Below are 25455 nucleotides of genomic sequence, written 5' to 3'. Positions count from 1 at the left end.
ATACGTGGTGGGGAGACGGGGGGGAAATGAGAAGAGGGACATGTGAAGCGGGGAGATGGGGGGAGACGTGGAGGGGGGGAAGACGTGGAGCGTTACGTGGCTACGCTTGGTTGCAACACCATGGCCTCAGGAGTGACCGGACATAACCGAGAAATCCGCAGGTCAGCGGCCCAGGCGGTGCCGGGCCGGGCCAAGAGCCACTGCGCTGCCCGTGCTGCAGCATTTCGGCAGGAGGCTCTGCCCTCTAAGGGAGCTCGCGGCTCCTCCCCGCCCAGTGCGAATGACTGGACATCGCCCTGCGTGCTCGGCCTGTGGACCACAGGTCCCATCTACTCTCCGCTGGAAGCTCTACTGTCAAAAGGGACAGATTCCGGCCTCTTCCTCACGTCTCCTGGGCTCTGGGAACCTGAGGGGTCATACGCCCTGAGGACCCTAGGCCAAGAAGGACACCCGAGGGCTCTGGGCTCTGTTGCTGACGTGGCCACGCTGGGCCCTCAGTGAGACCTCCACCTGCCGGGCCCGAGGGAACCTCAAACGCAGCAGGGGTGTCACACCCGCAGGGCTGCGGGTCCCAGCCAGTCCCTCCCCAGCAGGTGGGACCTCCCACCTCATGGGGTTTAGGACACTGGGTGGGCAGCATGGCAGATGAGCCAAGGCTCTTCTAGTACTTTCTTTAGGGGTAAGAGGGTGTCACGGCCGAGATCGCCCACCAGGGGGTTTTGCTGGCCTGCCTGGTTTCTACGTCACCAAAGTCCCTGCAGGGGGGGTGCTGAGGGGAACTGGGAGATCTGGGGTCTCAAGCTCGAGTCCTGCTGTGCGGCCCGCAGAAGTGGCCTCATGCCTGCTGCCTGGTTCAGGGACGCTGCACCCCTCCCCACACCCCGCAGCCCCCAGCCTGGGCCTGGTCCCCACGGTCTGGCCAACCCTGCATTTTTCCAGTGTGGAGCCCGAGGCAGGGTGTACCCCGATGGCAAGGGAGGCCTCGGGGACTGTGCTGGGGCGTGTATCCTGTGTGACAACGTGTCCCTGAATGAAACTGGCAGCCCCCCTTGTAAAGGCCTAGATCTGCTCCCTGCTGCGTGCAGCAACTTTTCTGTCCTGCTCTACAGCCATCACAGGCTGTCAGGTCACTTCTGACAGGGTGCTCCATGACCAAGGACACCCACAGTGTCCCCTGCCAGTGCACTGGGCGCTCTCGCCTCCTTGAGGCTCTGGGAAGCCTCGGGTGGGGTCCCTCGGGCTGCGCGCTCCACCAGGGAGACGGGACGGCAAATGTGGTGGGACCAGCCCCCCTGCAGCCCTCACTGCCCCCCCAACTCCCCGGCTGTGAGAAGGGACAGTGGCTGTGTCCAGTCACAGGAGAGACAAGTGCTCTGTGAGATGGCCCAGCCACGCAGGTGGGGGAGCCCCGGCTGTCCCAGCCAGGGTTAGCATGGCTGCCTTCCCACCTTCCGCCCCGGTCGGGGCTGGGCGCAGGGGTCAGAGGGAAGCAGTACTCCCCAGACCACCAGGCAGTGGGTATGGTGGGGGGACACAGCAGCCAGCCCAGGCAGCAGACCTCCAGGCCTAGCACCCCATCAGGCAGCCCAGGGCCCCTCCCCAGGGACACTCAAACCACCCCACTCCCACCCCCCACGCAGAGTCCCAGGAGCCTCCACTTCTGCCGCCCCCAGCCCCACCCCCGGGTGCTGTCAGGGAGTAAGTACGCAGAGCGCGAGAGACGGAGAACGTCTCCCTCTGCAAGCACAAGACGGACACCCTGCTGCTCACTCCTGACGGCACTCGCAGCTTTCGGGGACATCAAGCTGGCATTGCAGGAAGTCCAGAAACCGCTTTAAAATCTGCTTGCTCCCCCCGCGGCGTGTTTGCTGTCACCCCCGACTGCGAGCACTTATCTGATGTGTTCACAGTTGTCTTCCCGCCAAAGGCGCGAGGGACAAGGGCTCTCGGGCGGTGGCAGCCACATCCAACACCCTGAAGGGACCACTTCCTTTCTAGAGGGGCTGGTGTTCCCAGGGACCCCCGCCTCCGCCAACCCTCCTTCTTGGGAACGAGCCTGCTGTGGGACACGGACGGGGTGTCTGGAGCCCTGAGCAGAGAGGCCGCCCCCAGAACGGCCGCACCCTTCCTGGGGTCCACGTGCCTCCTGGAGGGCTGCGCTGCAGCTGCGCCACGTGACGCCCTGACCCCCACGGGAGTGAGGACCCCAGAGCCCCAGGAGCCTGGCTGAGGCCGAGGAGGGGACGGGAGTGCAGCCGCCAGACAGTGGGGAGGACGGCCGGTGTCCTCCACGTCCCCGGCCCCTTCTCTGTGGCGTGAACTTCTGTCTACAATTCACGGTTCACTCTCAAGAAACACGGAAACTCCTGTTCAGGTGGCAAGCTGGGGAGGCTGCCCCCCGAGATCCAGGCCCTTAGTCCAGGGGCACCCCTCAGACAGCTCATTACCTACCCAGCACCCCCGAGCTCGGCCGCCCGACTTATGGAACGTGCAGTTGCTGGTCATTCCCATGCCCCGGAGCACACGCCACGTGGGGGTGGGGCCTGGACGACCACGGGTCTGAGCCGCATGTGCCTCTCCAATATGGGCGACACTATGTCCCCCCGACCCCAAATTCCTGTGCTGAAGTCCTACCCCCACTGCCTCAGAATGTGGCTTTATTTCGAGTCATTACAGATGAGGTCATCAGGGTGGCCCTAATCCAATGTGCATGGTGTCCTTATGAAAGAAGGTCATTTGGGCAGAGAGGACGGCATAGGAGGAACGCCCCATGAATGCAAAGATGGCACGTACGAGCCAAGGACAGAGGCCTCGGGGGAACCAGCCCTGCTGACACCTCGGTCGTGGGCGGCTGGCCTTCAGACCCGCAAGGCCAGGGGCTTCTGTTGCTGAAGTCCCCGCCTGGGGCGCTTCCTAGCGGCCAGAGCAGGCTCAAATGCGTCCTCGACAATCCACGGCCTGGCTTGGCGAGTCTGCTCAACTTTAAGTGGGATGGTGACGTTCAAGGCTACGTCTGAGAGTCCCCCAGGCAAAGAATGGTGGCCTTCACGCGTCCTGCCTGCAGCGGGGGAGGCTGTCCTCGCTCCTGCCCCGTGAGTCGGTGGCCAGTCTCCAGACCGCCGACCTCCCTTCTGCCTCTCCCTCCATCTGCATTTGGCTCGACACCCGCCACACCTCCGAGAACGCCGATGAAGCGGGTAACCTGCCTCTGCGAGGGGGTTTTCCCAGCACACGGCTCCGTTATTTAGCAGTTCCTTGCTTTTGAAAAATGTCTCTAATTTTCTCCACAGAGGCCCTGTTTTTTGTCAGCTGTGTTTGGGGCCAGAAGCCGGGTGCGCCACCCTCTAGTCGCTTTGTGGCAGGTGGCCTCCTGACGGAGGTGCTGCCCGCCCGCCCGTGGCTGGCCCACAGGGATGAGACCCGGCTCCTGCGGCACCTGTCCCACCTGAGTGACTTGAGGGCGCCATCTCTAAACCCCGTCCCACACAGGAGAGCCACCTGCCCCGACAGTGATGGCGCGGGCTTCCTCTCCAACCAGGCGCCCTTCCCCTCGGGCCTGCTTGCTGGGCTGGGCTGGGCTGGGCTGGCCAACCCGCCTGTGAGCACCAGGCACTTCAGTGACGCCCGCCATCCAGGGCGCCAGCATGCGATTCACCCAGAAACTCTCCGCTCTCCCTGGTAAGTGCCTGGGGGGTCCCCCTCAGGGTCACTCACCCTTCCAGCTGGAAGACACAGCCTCACCTACATGCCATCTCGTGGGAGCATTGGCGGGCGTGGGCCTGTCCCCGACTGCACCCACGGACAGTCACCTCAGATGCTGCATCGTGACGAGCACATGGCTCCGAGGCAGGTGGGGCTGTGAGGGGCTCACACGCCCCCAAGACAGAGCCGCAAACACAGAAACTGAGGACCAGGGTAGAACCTTCTGGTGACCTACGACCTGTGACCGGGGCCTGAGGCCCCCTTGGGAGCGAGTTGCGGGCAGGCCCCTGGGGAGGGCCAGAGAGGAAAGGGCCTCTCCCCTGGAGGGTGGTCTTACCTGTGAGCTAGGAAAACGAAGCCTGCCACAAAGAGGGGGAACACTGGGAAACGTGGGGCTGGGGACTTCCAAGTGCCCACAGGTTGACACTGCAGGGCTAAGGGGCCCCACGCCGGTGCCCCAGCACGGCTCACCCGGCTTCTGGCCCCAAACAGCGGGCATCCTCCACGACGGGGCGGACGACGCCTCTGCTCTGAACAAGACATCTGTGTCTCCCCCAAAGTTTGTATGTCGAAACGGAAACCCTAATGGACTGGCCTTAGGAGGTGGGGCTGTGGGGGCCTGTGGTTAGTGACGGGGCCATGAGGGTGGGCCCCCATGGACTGGACCGGCACCCTCACAGCAGGGGCTGCAGAGTTACAGCGAGAAGGCAGCCGCCTGCACCCCAAAAGAGGTCTCACTCGCACGCGGCCACGCTGCCAGCCTGGTCTCGGACTCCGGCCCCAGGACCGTGAGGAACAAACGCCTGTGGCTTCGAGAAGCCCCGTCTGTCTGCGGCGCCGTGAGCGCAGCACGGCCGCCTGAGACCCCCTCTCCTCTGTCTGGGAGAGGATGGACCTTTCACAGCACCCCAAGATTCACGTTTTAATGACATGCCCCACCCAGCCAGGAGAGCGCATGAATTCGGGGTTCTTAAAGAGTGGGGACTCGGAGCCACAACGAACGCTGGCTCTTTCCGCCAGCTGTGAGCCCGAAAGGAGCCGGTGTGGGCTCCGGCCCGGCGTCCCCTGGCCTCCCCGCCGGCCGAGACTGACCTTCTGGCCCCTCCACCTCCCGGCCCTGTGGCGGGGGCTGCGGGTCCTCCTCCTCGTCCTCGGGGTCGGCCTCCTGCATGGCCTCCTCCTTTGCACCGCCGCCCGCCTCCTCCAGGAGGGCCGCCCCGGCGGGGCCCTCCCCTGGCGACTTGGGGTCTTCTGGCTTGGGCTTCTTGGGTTGGCTGCGCTTCCGGTGGGACCTGGAGAGCGAGAGTCATCAGACAGGAGGCGAAAACAGAAGCCGGGAGAAGCCCCCGGTCTGCGCTCTGCCTGGCAGAACGGAGACCCCTACACAGAGTCGGGGGACACGGGGACTGGTGGGTGGCTCCTGGGGGCGGGGGTAGTGGAGGAAGAAGCAGCCTGGGGGCAGGGCAACGGGGACGGTGGGGTGGTCAAGCGCGTGCTGATGACAGCTGGAGATGGGATGGCAGACGGGGACCGGGCTCCAGGAGCCCCGCATCAGTGGGGCAGGAGGGACGGGGGTGTGACCGCGATGGAGTCAGCAGCTCGGGGAACGCCTGGACGAGCGTGGCGTGGGAGGTGCACTTACGGCGGCCCCGGCCTCCTGCTCTGCTCTCTCCTCCTCTCTAGGTTTGGCTTCCTCTCCTCCTCAGTCTTTCTCCAGTGTCTGCTTTCTTTCAGACTAATTTGTCTAGAACGTAAACGTCAGGGAGTTTTCCTCTGGGACTCGCGTTAGCTCCCTAGGACGCCTCACCTAAGGGCCTCGTCCTGGGCGCCTGCATCTGTCCGGCGCCCGTGCTCCCTGTGTCCCTCTGTACTCAGGAGCTCCGGGCCCAGGGCGGCCCCTCCTCTACCTGCGCCCTCACCCCGCCTTGCCCACCCCCAGTGCCTGCCTCGAGGACAGGGCCCTGGCCAGACGTGCCCCGGGACGTGGGCGTGGACATCGGTCCCCAGGGAGAATGCGAGCTGAGGCTTCCTGCATCTGTCCGGCGCCCGTGCTCCCTGTGTCCCTCTGTACTCAGGAGCTCCGGGCCCAGGGCGGCCCCTCCTCTACCTGCGCCCTCACCCCGCCTTGCCCACCCCCAGTGCCTGCCTCGAGGACAGGGCCCTGGCCGGACGTGCCCCGGGACGTGGGTGTCGACATTGGTCCCTAGGGAGAATGCGAGCTGAGGCTTAGCTCTGTCTCCTTAGTGAAAAGGAAGCTGCGAAGGGGAGGGGCCTGTGGACTGCTGGGGGTGGGGGTGGGGGTGTGGCTTTCAGACTAACCGGAGGTGTGTGGTGCCCCAGGAGCTTGGACAGAAGTGGGCATGGGGTGCCCTCCAGGGGGTGGGGATGGCCCCATGGCCGTGGGCGCCAGGCCTCATGACCAGCCCCCACCAAGCTTTCCTTTCTCCTGCTCAGCGTTCCTCAGAGAGGTGCTGGCTGTGGCTCCCTTCCACCTACGAGTTCTCCACGTGGCCCCAGTGGGGTCAGACTCGGACATGGACAGTCCTGTGGCAGCCACACCTGCACGGACCAGCAGTCACCGAGGAGATGCAGCGCTATCTGGCTGGGGCTGGGCGGGGGCCGGGGGAGGCCACAGGGGCTCCCGATGCCAGGACCCCTACTTCTCACCTGGGGGTGCCTATGGCAGGCACCAGACCTGCCAGCTCCCTTGCTGTCTCCCCCACCTGCCCCTGCTCTCCACCCTGGCTTCCGAGGGGCCCCCTCCTACCCGCCCCGCCACGCTAACCACGGCTGCTCGGTCTCACGGCTCAGCCAGCTAACTCGGGGGCCCTGGCCTCTGCTGCTCCGTGCCCCCTGAGCCCAGGCGATGCCCATGGGGTACAAGACAAGCTCCACTTGATGTGTGCAGCATGAATTGCCTCATGACCAAAGGCGAAAAGCGGGGCGCATTCCAGGGTGGGGGAGCGTCATGGGCGGAGGCATGGCGTCACACACAGCATGGCGTGCACGGGTCACTGCGAGCGGGGCGGAGCGGGAGGGCAGCGGGGGTAGGAGGGGACACAGGAGCCAGCGACTCGGGCCGCCCTGGGGACATTCTCCACCGCAGCAGAGCCACCAGCACCGCAGCAGAGCCACCGGCGAATCCACATGGAGCAAAGTCTGGGAAAGGCCAGGTGCAGCCCCACAGAGAGATGGGCAGAGAGCCCCGGGCCCGGTGGTAGATGCAGCGGGCTTTCATCACCAGCTGTCACCCCAAGAGGAGCTTCTGTCCAGGTCTGGGAACACTGCGGGGCTGCAGGTCCAGATGCCCAAAACAAACCCCCACGCTGGCCCCGGGCAGCGCCCAGTAGAGGGGTGTCCCCGACCGCCGACTCACCTGGCTTTGGCTTCCTGCAGCTGCCCGGCCCCTCGGCCCCCTCTCGCCCCCCTCTCGCCCCTCCCCCACTCGGCCCTGGAACCAGCCCTGGGGGCCGCCTCTGACCCTACCCCGCCTGCTCCCAGGGCCGATGAGGGCCGTCCCCACCAGCACCCTATCTGCCCCAGAGACCTTTACTCGGCCCCCGACACACTGCAGACCCCCAGCCCCAGTGCAGAGACCCCAAAAATGAGTGGAACCAGGTGGACAGACCTGGGCAGAGGGCCGCGCCCCACTGCAGGGGGAGGCGAATTAGAAACTATCACGCAAAGAAACATGAGAACGAAAACCGGGAGAATAACGGGGAAGGACCTGGGGCCGCTCTGCCTCAGAACTGGGGGGGAGGCGCCACCAGGCACACCCTCACCCACAGGCCAGCCATAACAGCAGCCTGGCTGCTCCCCTGACGGGACAGGTCTCTTAGCTGTTTCTTCCCGAAGCTACTTCCACGCGGCTCCCTGAGGCTGCTGCTTTTTTTTTTTTTTTTGGTTCTGGCTTCCTCTGCTGAGTTACCGAGCTGCTCAGACACTTAGGATGTGGCCATGCATCCTGCTTCCCACCAGCTCCTCTCTGCAGCTGCCACCGTCTTCGGCTGTGGAGAAATTACTCCTTTACGTTTTTCTGACAGTAAATATCATTCTCCGTGAGCAGCGGAGCAGCTCGCACTGCACTCTCTGCTCGCAATTCCTGGAGCCGGTCAGTGGCCCCCTGTCACTCAGCTTTCCCGGTCAGCTCCGGGCTCTGGGTGTGGCCGTCCCATGCGGGGTGCCACAAACTCCTAGAGGCCGGCTTGGACGCTCCTGAGTTGGATTCGTTTTCCTCGATCCCATGTCTTTCGTGGCTGACGCCCTTGTCTGGCTGGAGCACGTCCTCAGGTAGCCTCCTCAGAGAGAAGGGAAACTCTGGGGCATTGCACGTCTACAAAGATCTCTGCTCCTCTCCGGCGGTTAGTCGGTAGTCTGGCTAGATACATACTTCTGGGCTGAAAATCATTTCTCTTCTGACTTTTGAAACCTTGTCCCTTTGTCTGTTAGCTTGTGGCATCGTGCTCGCTAAGTCCGATGCCATCTACGTCCCTTGTTCTTTATGGTGCCATATTTGCCCCAGAAGGTCTGGAGATCTGTTTAACATACGAGTTGTGAGAACGCAGAGCGATGTGCTGTGTGGAGTGCGTGATTTTCATCCCGCGCCAGACTGTTTCATCTGAAAACACACGTTTTTGGGTCCCAGGAACTGTTTTCTCCTCTTTTCCCGAAACCCTGCCTCATAGAGGCTGGGCTTCCTCAGTTGAGCCTCTGACCTATTCCCAGCTCCATCCTGCTGTCTGACACTCTACCGGGTTTCCCCAAGCTGCCTCCCAACCATCTCTTCCATTTCCTTTGCTCTGCTTTTAAATGTCCAAGAGCCATCTCTTTCCTCCCGAGAACGGGTTCTTCGGTCGTAAACGCACGGCCCCCGCCCCGAGGACCCGGTGCTCTCCTCCCGATGACTGCACGGACTCTCCGTGGACTCCCTGTCCCGTTTCTGTCTGAGACGCTCTGTCTTGCACTCAGCGTTTCCTCAGAGGTCTAGAGACCACTGGCTGGGTTGTGCGAAGGACTGGGAAGGTCAGGTCCTTGGTGGCTGTGCATCTGTGAGAAGGGCTGGCCGGAGGGGACGGAGGGCAGGAGCCCAGCCGCTTCACAGAGACCCGTGACGTCAGGATCTGCAGCTTCGCTCTGCTGTGCGCTCTGGGGCCTGGAGACCCTCAGGGCTGGGGACACAGGCTTCCACCGTCCCACCCCAGGAAGGCTCCTCCCTCCTGCCCAGGTTCGACCCTACGAGGCAGCAGGGCCACGTCCTATGCCCACGTCCTATACGAGGTGGGGCAGGGGTACAAGCCCAGCAGCCCCTTACGCCTGCTTCGGTCCCTGTCCCGGGAGGCCTGTGTCCCAGAAGCCAAGGCCTTCCTAGGCGTCCTCAGCATGAAGCAGCCGCCCTGTCCACAGGTCCACAGACTAGAGTTTGCAGAGTCAGATGTCACCAGCCCAGCCTTTCCTGCTGCTCAGCTGTCATGGTCCCCTCTTCCATTCTTTGTCACTCACATAGTGTCATCTTAGTGGCACTTAAGGAGAAGATACATGTGCACTTGTCAGGTTTAACAGAACGTCACCTGTTAAGTTTATACGAACCAAATATTGGGACTGAGTCCAAATACCTGTACTAACGTTTCCAAGCTAAAAGCAGGTGTCCTTGGACCACAAGTGGCAGGAGGGAGAGAGTGGGGGGCTCCCTTTAGGTCACTGCCCTGTGCGGTGGGCTCAGAGTGGCTTCGGGCCCGCTCACCAAGGGGCCAAGGGCACTCAGCCTCTCTACACCCTAAGTCATGGCTGTAGCCCAGGACTCTTGACTCTACAGGGGGGTTTGGGGCAGCCAGGGCCCTGTGTTCCAGTGCGGCCCCGGGGAGGGGCAGGGGGCTGCGAGCCATGTGCCCTGGGCTCTCCTCCCCTTGGGAGCCTCAGAACACAAGCCCCACTAGCAAGTAAGGATGTGGCCTTCAGAGGCTTTTGCCTTCGAGATGGCGCACAGCGTGTTCTAGGCAAGAAGCATTCAGGGAGTGTTCGGCGAGTCACCAGGGCGACAAACTCCTCAGGGCCTGGCAGGCCCAGGAGTTGCAGGCCCAGCTTCTGAGCGGCCAGGAGCTGAGCGGCCAGAAGGCCTCCAGACTGTGGCAGGGCCCGGTGGCATCAGAGGGGCCGTGGTGTCTGGCCTGCTCGGGTCCCGCGAAGGCTCAGGAGGCATTGAGGGTACTCGAGGGGCTGCCCCGTCCCCTCATTTCCACGGTGACCTCAGGGTGGTGGGAGAGAGGCGCTGCAGGTGAGCGAGCAGGGACGGGGACTCTCGGCCACGCTCAGCCAGTGGCCTCTCCTGTGGGCAACTGGAGGTCGCAACCCGTGGAGCCGGCAGGGGTGTGATGGGGACCCGCGCGCCCCACCCCCACTGCCCTCCTCTCGGCTACGGCGTGGTGGCAGCGCTCAGGTGTCCTGCACACATGTGTGCAGGGGCCGAACGCACACCTGCTGTGCTGTGCAGCTCACGAACTGCATTTCCTGACGCTCTTAAAACAAAGAGGAGGCTTGAGGCCAGGACTGTCCATGGAGGGGGCTGTGGGGAGAGGGGAGCAAGGAGCGGGGAGCCAGGCGGGAGCCCCACCTGGTGGTGAGGGCCAGAGAAGCCTCCTAGCAAGGAGCAGGAAGGTGCCAGCTTTGCACCCCGCTTGTCACGGGGCAGGGTCAGTTTATCTGACAAGATCTGGGCATGGAGGATAAATCCACGGGAGGGCGACGGGAACAGGGCAGTCCATTCTCTCCCGCAGGGGCCAGCACCTGGCCTCTGCTCCGAGGCGACGTGTGGGGCACAGTGTGAAGGGCCGTCAGGAAGGCTGGACTGTCATGGGTGAGGGTGGGACCTGGCTGAGCGGGGCCGAGTGGGACCGGGGAGGAGCCGCAGGTCCCAGAGGATGAAGCGAGGCTGCGGGGAACACGTGGGGTGGGGTGGGGTGGGGGTGGGGGGTAGCAGACAGCACAGAGCCCACCCCAATACCACGCTCTCTGTCTAGGGCAGGGGTTTCCATCCAGGGATACAAGATAGTGTCAGGGGACATTTGTGGTCATCATAACTGGGGGAGCACCTGGCACTGAGCTGGCGGTGGCAGGGATGCTGCTTGGCACCTTAAGTGCTCAAGATGGGCCACCCCAGAGGATGACAGCGTGGGGGAGGGAGTGGTGGGGCACACGACCCAGTCTGGGGCCCAGACCCACCACTGCCCCCAATTAGCCCAAGCTGGCCTTCCCGAAACCCCTGCCGGGGCTCAGGGGGGCCCTCCCCAGGGCCCAGGCCGCCATGTGGAACAGGGGCCAGGAGGGCACGAGAGTCAATCCTGAGAGTCAGTGATGCTGACGCAGAGGGGGAGGCGGCGTGGGCTTTGCCACGTCAGTCCCCCTAATCAACCTTTTCAGAGAAAGCCCCCCACCATGACTTAAAAAGAAGGGAGTCAGCCACATTTTACATATTGAAGCCTTTAAAGAAAATTATATCCTGGGGAACGTGGCTTAATTTATCATTCAATCCCATTGCTGGACTATTCCGGCTCCCCAGGTCGCAGGGAGAGGCGGGAGAGGAACGCTCCAGAGAGGAACAGAGCGTGACAGGCGGGCTGGGAGCCGTCCAGCACGGGCCGGCTGGGCTGAGGGAGGGTGAGGGGGCGGCGGGCAGGGAAGGGGCCGGGGGCGGCTTCCTTTGTGCACACGAGGTTCTGGCTAAGGCGTGCTCAGCCTGCTGGGGTTCCTGGTGCTCTATCCTCTCCATTTCTGAAGTGTGGCGCCCGTTTTTTGGCAGTCCACTCTGCTGACCAATTAGCCTGAGCCACAACCAATTAGCCATTATGCAAAGGCTGCAGCCGGCTCTGCTCCGCAGGCTTGCCCAGCCCAGCCCAGAAGAGCTGGAGCTCCCTGTCACGGAGAAGCCGATTCTCTCTAGGACACACAGGAGAGCGGGACATCAAAAGGGCAGACCGCAAAAGAAATCAGAAGACTCAGGAACAGCTGCGGGAGATTCCGGGCTAACAGAAGGTTCTCAGAGGCCGAGGGGCGGGGAAACAGGCGGGCGAGGCCCAGACGCACTGAAAACCAGAAACCGCCCAGCTGGGGGAGCAGGTTCTCCACTGGGCCTGACCGCCAGGCCAGGATGATTTTTCCCAGAAATAGTCCAAGGATGGAGAGTGCCACCAACAGGGCACTGAAGGAAAAAACTGGCTGAGCCCCGACCCCCCAAGTGGCCAAGCCCTAGGGCCAGCCGACCATCACCAGTGGGGACAAGAGACGCCAGAAGTGACCCATGGCTGCAGATGGAAAGTCTCACCAAGCCCCGGACCCGCCTGCTGCCTGTTTTGGTGAGGCCCACTGGCTGAGAACAGTATTTCCATTTTTAAATGGTTCAAAGGTTTAAAAAGCAACAATACTTTGTGACATGTGAAAACGGCGTGAAGTTCCAATTTCGACGTCCACAGCAGTTGTACTGCGGTGTGCCACGCTCTCTGCTCACTGAGGGGCCACTGTCCGTGGCAGCTACTGCGGGGCTGAGGGGTCGTGAGGGACCGTGTGGCCCACATGGTGAAAACGACACTCTGCCCTTGGCAGGCCACAGGCCAGGCTGCTGCAGCACTCACCGGGCCCAGCGAGGACCTGCCGAACGTCCCCTGGGATCCCCTGGAACTCTGTCTGAGCAGCTCAGAGCCCTGAAGGCCTGGCTGTTCCCCAGAGAAGGAGCAAAATGGGGACCGACGCCTCCAGGCCACGAGGCAGTGCCAGGAGCACAGTGCTCGCTGCCTGTTCCCTCCTGGCAAGAAGTCGGTCCCCTCCTCCATCCAGACCTGTCCCCCACGTCCCCACAGCCCCGTGTCGAAGCCACGAGGACGACCACTTCACCCTCTCCCCCTCCTGCCGGACACCAGGCACGCAGTTGGACAGCTACCACGCTGTCGTGGAAGGCAGGGGCAGGAGGGGGCTTCCGGAGACGGAATAGGGGTGGCAAAGGATGTTCCTGAGAGAACAGGTCTCTGTTAACTCCATGACTGCAGATCTCAACATCGCGGTATTGGAAATGCCAAAACAAACAACCACAGACGGGAGAGGGCAAGCCACGGTGACAGAGGGCTCCGGCACAGGGCCTGCCACCGACAGAGCCACGAAGGGCTCAGCACCCGGCACGGAGACACAGGGCTCTCGCACCTGGGGTCACAAGTGGAAGAGGGAAGGGCACAGTGTGTGTTGTCCCAGAGAGAAAACCAGGTCGCCAGTGGGCCACAGGGCCAGCCGAGGAGCAAGAGGGAAAATGAGTCTGGCACAGACGCCGCCTGCTGCGAGGCCCCCCCGGCCACACACGCAGCAGCCACACGCTCCAGCTCAGAGGCAGCGAGAAACCAGAGGGGAAGGGGAGAGGAAGAGAGGGAGGGAGGAAGGAAGGGGATGGCCCACGGCCTCCTGTCGGAAGAGAATGGCCGGGGCAGGTCACTCACGGGGTCGCCAGCAGAGCGGGCGTGGCGAAGCTCCCTGGCCACTCACCTGCGGAGGAGCTTGGCCTTGAGCGAGGCCCGGGAGGCGCTCCAGGAGCTGAGCTCGGGGCTGCTCAGGGCCGTGGGCCTGGTGTGGTCGAGCACCGTGAGGTCCTTGCCTTGTTTCCACAGCTCGTAGCGCTCTGGCTGCAGGATGCGCACGAAGACGTCCATGGAGATCTTGACCATGTCTTTCCGGCACGTGCACTGTGGGAGGCAGGAGGGACCCCCTGAGCCTGCAGGCAGCCGCCCCGCCCTACAGTGCGTACTGCGAGGCAGGAAATGGCGTCTTCCGTCCCAGATGGAAGGTGAGGCTGGCTGAGCACCCCCGTGTGGGCCTCCAGTCCACCCCAGTGGGGTCACCACCACCCCCCGGCACACAGTGCTGAGGACTGAGAGCAGGCCCTGTCTGTGGAAGGCTCGAGGGTCAGCCGGCATGCGGCCAGCACGGAGGCAGAGTTCAAACTCCTGTCGGACGCGTGCCCCCAAGCAGGTATGAGCGCACATGGACCGCTTTATGACAGCGGGGTCCCAAGGCTGGGAAGCGGAAAAAGCTGTCAGTCCCCAAAGACTAGGAGCAAACAAGGGAACCCAGGTGACTTCGAGAAGGTCCCTCACACAGCCTGGCTCGGAGTCTCTGCCTTGCGTGTCTGGGGGAGAGGAAACCAAGGACCCGGGGCAGCTGAGACTGGACTGCAAGCAGCCACTGGGGGAGGGGCTGGGCGCTGTGCCAGGCGACCCGGAGCAGCCGCTGCCCTGGAGAGGGGGCTCTTCGTGTCCAGGAGCTTCAAGCAAGGGGCAAACGTGTGGCGAAGCAGGGGAAACGTGCTCCCTCTGACGCTCTGAACACCACCCCTCCACTAAGCCAAGTGTTTCCAGAGCCTCTCCCTCCGTGTCACAGCGTCGTGATGGCCCCCGAAGCTGGACACCGTGCAGAAGGTACTGCAGGTGTCCTGGGGACACTTGACAGTCGGGCACTTGCCCCCAAGCAGGTACGAGCGCATATGGACCGCTTTATGACAGCAGGGGTCCCAAGGCTGGGAAGCGGAAAAAGCTGTCAGTCCCCAAAGACTAGGAGCAAACAAGGGAACCCAGGTGAGTTCGAGAAGGTCCCTCACACAGCCTGGCTCGGAGTCTCTGCCTTGCGTGTCTGGGGGAGGGGAAACCAAGGACCCGGGGCAGCTGAGACTGGACCGCAGGCGGCTGCTGGGGGAGGGGCTGGGCGCTGTGCCAGGTGGCCCGGAGCAGCCGCTGCCCTGGAGAGGGGGTTCTTCGTGTCCAGCAGCTTCAAGCAAGGGGCAAACGTGTGGCGAAGCAGGGGAAACGTGGTCCCTCTGACGCTCTGACCACCACCCCTCCACTAAGGCAAGTGTTTCCAGAGCCTCTCCCTCCGTGTCACAGCGTCGTGATGGCCCCCGAAGCTGGACACCGTGCAGAAGGTACTGCAGGTGTCCTGGGGACACTTGACACTTGGGGAGCTGTGGGCCAAAGAAGCCAGCCAAGGATCCCAGAAGCCGGGCTCCAACAGGGAGCCCTCGGTCAGCGGGAGGAACCCAGGAGGGCCTGGTCGCCCACTTGCCTGTGGGAGCCGCCAAGACAAGACTGGAAAAGCACCCCACTGGGGTGGGGCGTGGGGCGGGGTCTGGTCTAGGGCAGGGCTGGCAAACTCCATCAAGGGCCAGGCAACAACATCCGGCTCCGTGGGCCACATAGCGTGTCAACCCTCCCCACTCTGCGCTGTGGCCCAGAAGCATCGCAGATGCTACATAAACGAATCTGTTCACAGTGAACGGGCAGAGGGCTCAACCTGACACAGGCCCTATCTGCCACCTTCTGGCCTAGACTCCAGAGGACAGAGCAGCCCCTGGAAAGGGAGGCAGATTCTGGAAGTCTCGCAGGGATGACTGCAAGAAGATGAGGGGATCTCAAGGGCGGCCTTGACCCTAGGGTGCTGCACTTGCCTCCCTCTAAAGAGGGGACACACATACCTGGGGACACGCCTGTCCTGAGAGCCGTGACAGGCCACGTGGCAGCTGCCTCCCGGACTATGCCCAGGGCCACCTGCACTGCAGCCCCTGCAGCTGGGACTCGGAAACTCCTGTGGCCACCTGGCTTCCCTGTCAGACAGACAGGCTCAGGAGACACCCGGTCCCCGAACCGCAGCTACAAACCCGCTTCCGTTTCGAACGCGCGCCTCTCCCTCCCTTTACGTCCTCTGGTCACGGCCAGTCTCTCAGTGGGAGAGCAGGAAACGGAACAGACTTAACGAAGTGGCAACTACGTACCTTCCCTGACAAGCCCTTCCAAACTTCCCTCGATCTGCTCCGGAAATGGTGATGTATTTACCACCCCAAATCCCAGGCAGTGGGGTGGGGATGCCGGAAGGGCTGAGCGAAGTGTCCTGGGAATTCCTGCAACCATGGTGCCACCTCCCACCCCCCACTCCCAGCCTGCACTGCAGGGACAGCAATGACACGACCACAAGCAGGAGGGAACATCTACGGCCAAGCGAGTCCCAGCGAACTCAATTCATTCCATGAAGAGCTGCCCTGCACAGAGAGGCTGGCGGTGCGGCCTGGCGTGGCGGGAGCAGACGGAGCCAAGGTGCGGACTCCTGGCTGGGCCTCGGTCTCCCTGGCATCGCCACCGACAGCAGCTTAGGGGATTTGTACGGAGCGGCTCTGCAATTGCTTTTCCGTAAGTAATTAGAAAACACACCTGTGTCTGCCTGTGGACGTGGACATGTGCCCAGAGCCAACTGCCCAGTGGCCTGGAGCCCAGTCCTTGCCTCCTCATATAGCCAGGACTAAGCTGCTGGGGACGGCCACCCTCACGCTTCTGTGCGGGTTCTGCCTGGGATGGAGTTTGCCAGGGGCTGGGGGATGGAGATTTGGGGAAGCATGGGCACCCAGTGGGAACGAGGCAAGGTCCTGTGGGTCCCAGGTGAAGGGAATGGCAGCCTCCTGGATTTAGGACACGGTGACAGTCACTTCCGTGGGCTGAGCAGCTGAGCTCAGGGGTGCAGGCACTGTAGACCCATCACCCTGTTTCGTCCGTACAGTGTGGGAGAGAAAGTTGCTAAGGCAACTTAATGGCAACTTTCCAGGGCTGAACGTGCGGACACTGAAACTCCTCCCCCACCAGGCCATTTGGTTTGGGGCCAAGTGCACAGTGGAAGTCGTGTGCAGCTATTTCGTTTAGGCCGGGGCCCAGGAGCAGGCACAGAGTGCCTCTTCCCTGCAGAGGCTGTCCTGGAAAGGAACTTGGAGCGGGCCAGAGGCCAGAAGCTAGTGGCAGAGTCCACAAGGCAGCCTCAGAGCTGTGCCCAGAGACGGAAAAGAGGCTAAGGGCGAGTAGCATTATTTGTTTTCATTAACAAGGCCGTAGATCGCCCTCCCTGATCGTCCAGCCCATCCAGCTCCCAAACCTTCTGAGACAGGCATTTTTGTAAGCAGCTGCTGGAGAGACTAAAGCTGGCAGGTTCTGCTGCTCTCGCACCGTCAGCACTGACATGGGAGATGGAGATGGAGATGACAGAGATGATGGAGATTGAGATGACAGAGATGATGGGGATGGAGATGGCAGAGATGATGGAGATGGGGATGATAGAGATGGAGATGGAGATGGCAGAGATGATAGAGATGGAGATGGAGATGACAGAGATGATCGAGATGGGGATGGAGATGGCAGAGATGATGGAGATGGGGATGATAGAGATGGAGATGGAGATGGCAGAGATGATAGAGATGGAGATGGAGATGACAGAGATGATCGAGATGGGGATGGAGATGGCAGAGATGATGGAGATGGGGATGATAGAGATGGAGATGGAGATGGCAGAGATGATGGAGATGGAGATGGCAGAGCTGGGGATGGAGAAGACAGAGATGATGGAGATGGGGATGGAGATGGCAGAGATGGTGGAGATAGGGACGATGGAGATGGAGATGGCAGAGATGATGGAGATGGAGATGGCAGAGATGATGGAGATGGGGATGGAGATGATAGAGATGATGGAGATGGAGACTGGGATGGAGTATGCCCTCCGAGGGGGTTGGTTTCTGATGCAGAAACTAAGCATGATTGTGGAAGGAGGTCTAAGCGGCCCCCCACAGGCCTGAGCATGCCCCAGGGCCCTCCGTGCCATGCAGAAGCACAGGGTGCTCCACCACCAGAACCCAGAGGGCGAGGGCTCCCACTCTGAGAGCCACCAGGGAATAAGGAGCAGAGCTGCACCAGTCCTGCTCAAATCAGCCAGAGCCTGGCCAATGGTGGTTGCATTAGTGCCCAGCGGGGCATCCGGGGACAGATGAAAGAGTAACAGACAAGGGGCAGGGACGTGGGGGGTGGGGCGGGGGGTGCCAAGGACATGGCCTGGGTCCCACCACCAGCACCCACAGATGGTCTGTTCCAAGACGAGCTGCATCAGCGGTGGATCCCAGCCCCGGCCGGCCGGCCAGCCTGCCTGGGGGTCAAGTTCCCATCCACTGGGTGGGCCTGTCTACTGAGGGCTCAGGCCCCGCCCACTCACCCCCACCCCAAATCCTGGGCCTGGAGCCTATGGTGCCCCCTCCCCCCCATTCACCGGTGATGCCAGCCTGCCAGCAGAGGAGGCACGGTCTGGGGTGGGTCTTGGTGGGCACACCTCTTAGCATCCCCAGCACTCGATGCTCGTGAGCAGAAACTGCCTTTCAGATGGCAGCTGGCGTAAAGAGGGGCCTGACAGCCCACGCGGTGGGCCCCGAGGGGTCCCTAAGGCTGCCTGCACCCGTTTAGTCAGCGGACCGCATCCAACAGCAGTCTGCGGACGCTGTACAAAGTGATGGCAGAGAGATGCCACCGCTCCGCCCCCCGCAAACCCTCTCAGAGGTGGGCCGCCATCACCCCACGCGGCCTTCAGCAGGGCCAGGCTGCTGGAGACAGCTGACACCAGCGACCCGCCGGACAGCCACTGGAGCCAGAAACGCAGCTCCGATAAGCAAGCCCTGGACGAAATATGGAACACGGCCCCCTTCACACTCGAGACACGTGTGCCCTTCACCTCCCTCTCCCAGGGACCGGGCCCAAGGAAGTGAGCCACCCAGACAACGCCATCCTCCGCGTCTCTGCCGAGAAAAACACACGTGTGCACGCCACACATCCAACAACCGTAGACGGATTACATAAATAACAGATCTGCCCAACCACGCCACCAAAAATAACAGAAACGTTCTTAGGATGGATCTGCTACCTGAAGAAATAAAAATGCACAGTCAAGAACACAGCAGGGCCTCAGTTAGAATCTTTAGAAAAAGCCAAGGACGTTCATCAAACATCAAATATGGTTCTTCCAGTTAGGGAGTCAAAAAAATTTTGTGCCACTTATTTTCCTAAGTCTCTTTATCGAACAGGTATGACTTAAGTTGGGTTGGGCAAATGATGCAACGTGGACCAACTCTGGCCTCCCACCTGTTTTTATAAGTAAAGTTTTATTGGCACACGGCCCTGTCTACAGTGAAGTCGTAGGGCTACTATGGCAGAGCTGAGCAGTCACGCAGAGACTGCATGGCCTGCAAATCCCCAAACAGTCACTATCTGGTCCTTCACAGACACTTTGCTGAACCTTGATTTAAGCCATAAACCCCTCTTACAGAGCAACCTGAGGGCCAAGCGTCCCACACCCCAGCCCTCGTGAGCTGTGTGAGCGCAGACAGACGTGTGCTACGCGCTGAACTGTGTCCTTGCAGCTCCTTTGCTGAACTCCTGAACTCCGACGTGACTATATCTGGGGACTGGAGCATCAGAAAATAATTAAGGCTAAGTGAGGTCATAAGGGTGGGCTCCAGATCCTGCAGGACTGGTGTCCTATAAGAGGAAGAAGAGACCTCAAACCTCTCCTGGACCCCACCTTCGACATGTGAGGACACAATAAGAAGCGACCATCTGCAAACCAAGGGGAGAGCTCTCGCCAGGACCCGCCGCTGCCGGCACCCGTCCCCAGACGTCCAGCCTCCAGAGCTGAGAGAAATGCCTGCGGCTCAGGCTGTCCGGGCTTTGGGGCTTTGTCGTGGCAGCCCGAGCTGACCGAGACAGGGGGTCCCAGGGGGCCCTCCCTGCGGTCCCGTTTTCTGCCGAGCATGGCACGCTACACACTCCCACCATCTGCTTCTAGGATCACACTCACCAGGGGCCGAGAAGCACTGAGAACTGGTGCCCGGAGGACCTCCCCGCCACTCCTGCAGCCTGAGCTGGCCATTCACAGTGGGGGCATGCCCCGGAGCCCAGAAGGAACCCAGGCCCACCTCAAACAGGACCTGGGGCCCAAGGGGGCCTGCCATGGGGACAGTCTGTCCAGGGCGGGGTCCAGCCCCGCCCAGCGGAGGCGCTAGCTCCACAGACTTCGCAGGCAGCCCAGGCGCCCTCGGGGTTTTGTGTTAATGAACTCAGACACTCGCAAATAGAGGAAAACAGGAATGAGGTCCCTGAAATGACATCATGGGAATGAGGCGTCAGGCCCTCCATCCCCCCGGGTTACTGACGTGCTGTGTCAGGGCCTACAGCGGAAGGTGGAAACGGACACCTTCGAGGTGGGCTGTTCTTTCTCTGCCCTCTGTGGTGGCGGGCGCCACACGTACAAGCGGTAACATCTGTGCGCAGCCCGCGAGACACGCTAGGGTGGGGACCGAGTCACAGGCGTGTCTTCTCTGACAAACTCCTGAGGCCTCAGAACGGTCTGGCTTGGAGTGGAAGTATGCTCTGAGGACCCCTCATTTCCCAAGGTTTCAGATGTCTAAAAAGAAAGGCACCGATCTTAAATTAGATTCTGCAATTGAGGCCATAAACACCAGAGCAAACGGTTTCCAACTTTGAGCTCAAAACGAGTCTGAACCATTATGCGCTCTGAACTGATAGGGCTACACCTACACGATGCTTGGCCCCGCCCAGCAGAAGCCCAGGGAGTCCTGGGGAGGAGCCACGTGCGGCAGACACATGCGGCGAGGGGGCCATTTCCGCTCAGGGTCCAGCTGCTCCCCCACACCGCTGCCAAGAAAGAGCACCTACTATGTGCTCCCGTCGTGCTGCCACTCGCTATTGGCACTTTGTGCCTAGATGAGGCTGTAAGGGAGGGTCCCGCCTCCCGCCTCCTTACCCGCTCTGTAACTGACCCTATGGGCTCACCAGTGTCCAGCTCTGGCTGGACTCTTGAAAGTGCTGGGCAGGGGCTCAACAGGATGTACACTTGTCACTGCCAAATGACAAATGACAAGTTACGACCACAGAGTCTCGGGGCCCTGGGCCTAATGTGAGCAGAGCCAGGAGCAGGGAGGCTGCTCCCCTGCATCGGAAGACTACACATCAAACAGCGACACGCGTGCGAGGGTCTCCGGGACCTGCCCGCACGTCTGCGAAATGAGAACATGAGACAGGACACTGCTCCCCTGTGCCCCCCGGGGTTCTGGGGCAGGATGGAGGGCGTCAGAGCCGTCGTTACAGGCGGGCCCCAAATACAGACAGTCTGCTTCCAAAGCACGAACACCAGAAACCAGAACGCCGCCGGGCTCAGAGCTGGTGGCCCACGGGGCCCGGCAGCACTGGGCTGGAGGTGTCCCCGCCACAGGGGACGGAGGGCAGGCTCAGAGGGCTCGGGGACCTGGGTTTCCCAGGCTTAGGGCACACGGCGGGGAACCTCCCAGAGTGACCGGCCACCAGCACAAGACTCTGATTCCCACTGGGGACCCCACTACAGGATGGTAACAGGACTGGCCGCCTGGCCTCCGGCGCGCCCTCTCTAGGCTTGAGAGCGAAATGAACGTAACCTTTCCGTAGGAATGACTGTGAATGCCCAACGTGACCCAGAGGATTTACTATTTGACATTTCCAGGTGTGCAAAGCACGTCGCCATTGCCCACGGGCTGCTACCCAACGAGCGGGTCTCCATCAGCAGGCGGCAAGGGATAGGGCACCAGTCGCTCTGGGGGAGGAAGCCCCACAACCCCGAGCCACGGGGCCAGAAGGGAGCTGGGCTGCAGGCAGCAGAAGGGGTGGAGGCCTCCCATCCTCTGGTCCTATCTCCCCCATTCCCTCCCAATGCCAGTCCCCTCTCCAAACCTTCCCTCAGGGGTGACCAGCTCCATGCTCCCCACTCCTCTCTGGCCTTGACCCTTGGCAGCACTGAGGCACCCAGGCCCTGATGGCTGGTCACCCCAGTACAGGCGGAAGTGTCATAGCAGGGCTGACAGCAATCAAAGGAATGCCACACACTCCTTGTCAGGAGCTTTCGGCGGTCCGTTCCCGGCTCCTCAAGACGTGCAGGCAGCCTTGAAAATGACTGATGCTCCTCGTGTAAAGTAATGAGGCTGGGCTGCCTCAGGGCCCTGGGGTCTCATCTGCCACGTTTCCCCCAAATTACACAGCACAAAGCTTTAATCAGAGGCCACCGCTCTTTAAAAGACTGAACAGACATTAGGGTTTGCTCATGTAAAACAGCAAAGTGGGAGAGAGGAGATGCTGTAATCCGCCTAAAGAGAAAATTATTAAACGTGGTTCAATAAAATCATCAACCGAGACAGCATCCGACCACAGGGACGCCCTCACTTTCCGGTCCGAGCAGTAGCGCCAGCTCCAGCCCTAAACCAGGAACCAGGCAGGACGCACAGGGCCACGCGGGGCCCGGAGGCCGCCACCAGCCGTGGACAAATGTGTGCGGAGCCTGCCCTGCTGTGCATGGGGACGGGCCCGGGACGGGTGCCCTCAGGACCAGCAGACCCCACATGGGGAGGGCCAGCCGGGCGCGGGCCTGCCTTTGACCTGACAACTTGCTGTCGCCTGCAAGGCCACCCATCCAAACCCGAAGGTCCCCTCAGCCCACCAAGCTGCAGTCCTGGTGACCATTTACTGCCCGAGACACCTCCGCTTGTACGTCCTAGCTGACCTGTCTGAAAGGACGAGAAATGTCCTGTACCCGTGTGTTCAACGTCACCACTGGCCTATGTGGCTCTTAACTAGAACTCGCTGATGCACCGAGGCACAAAGTGTTTATTTTACTTCACTTTAATTAATTTACTGTTAGGGGGCCCCATGCTCAGCCCCTGATCCCTGGCATCTCCCCATGTCCCTCTGAGTGCCCAGTCCCACAGGCCCACACTGTCCCCCCTCTCCGCCCCACCCTCACACATCTGAGAAGTCCCGCCTCCTACTGCTCCTGCCCCCAGGGACTTGGCGCTCTGTCCTCATCTGAAAGGCTGTTCCCCTGTGCCCCCCAGGGTTCCAGGGCTGAAGAACACCCCCAAATCCGTGCCTACCGAGGGCCTTAGAATGTGACCTGGTTTTGAAACAGGGTCACTGCAGATATAAGTGGTTAAGGTGAGGTCCCACTGGGTTAGGGCAGGGCCTAAAATCCAGTGATTGGTGTCCTGATGAGACAGAAACAGAGACAGCCACGTGACAGCTGAGGCAGAGACTAGAGCTGTGTCTACAAGCCAAGGGACACGCGTGGCCCTGCTGGCATCCAGGCTTCCGCCGGCTAGATGAAGAGGGGACAAACTGCTGTTGCTGGGCCCCCAGTTCACGGCGCTTTGCGACGGTGGCCTCAGGACACAAAAGCACAGGGTCTTGCTGCAGCATCGACTCAAACCTGCACCGCGCCCGCCGGTCTGGCCATCGCTAGCCAGCCCCATCCCCTTTGCCCTCTGTGGTTTCTCTAGGGCGGGAATCTCTCTGGCATCCTTGTCCCTTATCTGCTTCCTCTTCATCTCGCAGGCCTCATTCCGTGCCTGACTGCCTGCTCAGCAAGTGCCGGACAAGGTGGGTGACAAACACATTCCTCAAGGAGCAATAGGGTGTGAATGGGGGTGTGTGCCTGGCACTTCGGCCCACAAAGCGTTAACCACCCAAAGATGGGGGCAGAAACCCAGCCGAGGGGGCGGCTTCTGCTCAGAGGGCTCACAGCCAGCAGCCGATTCTGATGCAATTACCAGCCAGCGCTGCAGCACAAGCAACAGACAACTAGCCGGTTCATTAGGGAAGCCACTGGAGGCTCTTGGAAGCGCTGCATAAACACAACAATTAGGAGGGCTCCCTGCCTCCCACAGCCAGAGACTGGGCGAGGTCTTGAGGACCGCTGACGCTCTCCAGGAGGTCAGAGCTCACAGGACCAGTCCCTTCCTCCCCCTTCCTCTATGCCCCCCGCAGCCCTGCTGAGTGAGAGGCACTCCCCCTCTGCTGTCTTGTCACTGCCACGGTGAGGGGATCGGCCCCGTCCGACCTCCTAACAAACCTCATTCACTGTGGCCAGGAACGAGCCCCGCTGCCAGCAGAGGCAGGAGACGCCACGGAAGGTGGGGCTCTGGAAGCAGGGGAGGAGCGGGCCACTCCGGGGCCACTCTGGTGCTCTGACCCCGGGGGGTCCCGGGGCGGGAGGCGGGGGCGGTCTGGGCACAGCTGTGGTTGCCAGGATCTGCGGGGCGGAGGGTGCTCCTGGCATCGAGCGGGTGGGCCGAGAGACGCTGCTCAATCCCCCATGGGACCCAGGACGGCCCCACAGAGAGTGACCTGGCCCCGATGTCAGCAGTGGCGAGGGAGAGACCTAGTCTGCAGGTCTGAGTCTCAGGATCCCAGTCCTACCAGAAAAAGCAGCCGGAATGACGAGGGGTGGCAGGCCACCCACGCGCAGGTTGCACGCCCGGTACCACCATTCTCCCAGTGCCAAGTGGCCGCACGCCTGCCAGCAGGCTGGCAGCCAGCACCCAACAGGGAAACAGGAAGTAGCACCCGGGAGGGGCAAGCAGCGCCCCCTGTGCTGGGAAGCCCCACCCGACAGAGACATGGGTGCAGGGACACACGTGGGTTTCTCAGACCCTTCTTCTGAGGGAGCGAGGAGCCTGAGCACAGCTGCCTGTACCCCGGGGACGGGAGCGGAAGGAAGAAGAGAGACGAGACTGGGGCCGACAGGAGGGCAGGACATCTGTCTGTCACCCGCCCTGGGAGAGCTGCAAAGGCCCCGGGAGCACAGCGCAAGGAGCGAAGCGGAGGCCTGTACCGGTGGGAGCATGCGGGGGCGCTCCAGGGACCAGACGGGCTGGTGCTGCTCAGGACGCACGCAAACCACGTGAGGGAAATTAACAGAAGCAACGGGCAGCAGCAGCGAGACAGGCTGCTGCGCTCACCCAGCGGAGGGCGTCGCGACTACACTTGTGATTCTGGGCGAAGCTCCTGCCTGGCGAAGCTCGTGCCTAGCCAGATCTGAAGCTTGTCACGCCGGAGGAGGGAGCAGATGGAAAGCAGGAATCTCCCGCTGGTTTGGGGCCTGGGCCTGGTGCGCTCCCTCCCCTCCCCCAGCCCTCCCAGCCAGGGCAACGGAAAATGAAGGGTGGGGACCACAGGCCCCCACCTCGAGCCCCAGCAGGACTGGGCCAGGGCAGCAGGACTCGGAACCCCCAGAAACAGAGAGAAGGTGCTTCACAAGGGAGCTATCAAGCACACAAGTCCTGCCCACGCCAAGCGGCAGGGAGGTGGGGAATTAAAGAGTCCGCAGAACAGTCCTCACTTCCGCTCTAGTAGGGGGCACAGATGCAGATGTACAGCACACCTAGGCCTTAAAGCTCAGGGCAATTAGGGAGAACGGTGTAAAACTGGCTGAGAAACATGCCTTAGACCCCTCCTTCTGACCCACGGCTCTGGCCTGGAGCAACTCTGTCTCCGGGGGACACTCAATGTCTGGGGACACCTGTGGTTTTCACACTGGGGTGCTCTTGGCATGGAGCGGGTGGGGCCGGCGACGCCGCTCAGGCCCCCACGGTGCCTGGGATGGCCCACAGAGAACGACTGGACCGCAACGTCACAGTGGGAAGGGTGACCCCGCCTGAGGTTCATCCTTCCAGATCTGACCCCATCTGCTCTAGATGGTCACTCCGGAACGTGGAGCTTATTCCAAAGCTAAACAGAGCAGGAAAGGGGAGTGTGCTCTGAGGCCAGCCTCAGGGTGTCCCCTGCAGTCTCAGCTCTGGCCCTCCCTGAACCACTGTGCGGTCACGTTACCCTGAGCTTTGGAGGGAACAGGCTTAAAGCGGTCACCAAGGACAGAATGACAGGAAGCTGCGGGGGAAGGAACGAGGGTAGAGCACCTTTCACACAGAAATTCACTGCAGACCCTGCGCCTGGCCACCCGGCCCACACGCCACACGCCGGAAGGCCAGCGAGGCGCACAGGTGCTGCGCAGGCACCCTGGACGCAGGCGGGTTGGAGAAGCAGTCAGAGAAGGGGCAGATTC

At 61.8% G+C, this 25455-nt stretch overlaps 1 protein-coding gene across 3 annotated transcripts in view; it reads right to left on the bottom strand.

Moving 5' to 3' along the window:
- KDM4B (lysine demethylase 4B) overlaps positions 1–25455 on the bottom strand; it is a 133874-nt gene that overhangs the window by 17287 nt on the left and 91132 nt on the right. For 2 of the 3 annotated variants that reach the window (XM_015585687.2, XM_015585680.2), the window contains 3 exons: positions 13219–13415; positions 5345–5446; positions 4795–4994 (listed from right to left, as the gene is read on the bottom strand). In XM_015585687.2, coding sequence (XP_015441173.1) covers positions 4795–4994; positions 5345–5446; positions 13219–13415 — 499 coding nt within the window. The remainder of the gene's footprint in view (positions 1–4794; positions 4995–5344; positions 5447–13218; positions 13416–25455) is intronic. The other variant, XM_015585683.2, reaches the window with a different exon arrangement.

This window comes from Pteropus alecto, unplaced genomic scaffold, assembly GCF_000325575.1.
Source record: "Pteropus alecto unplaced genomic scaffold, ASM32557v1 scaffold30, whole genome shotgun sequence".
Lineage (NCBI taxonomy): Eukaryota > Metazoa > Chordata > Mammalia > Chiroptera > Pteropodidae > Pteropus > Pteropus alecto.
Note: the sequence above shows the minus strand (reverse complement) of the source record. Positions and strands in the feature narration are given on the sequence as shown.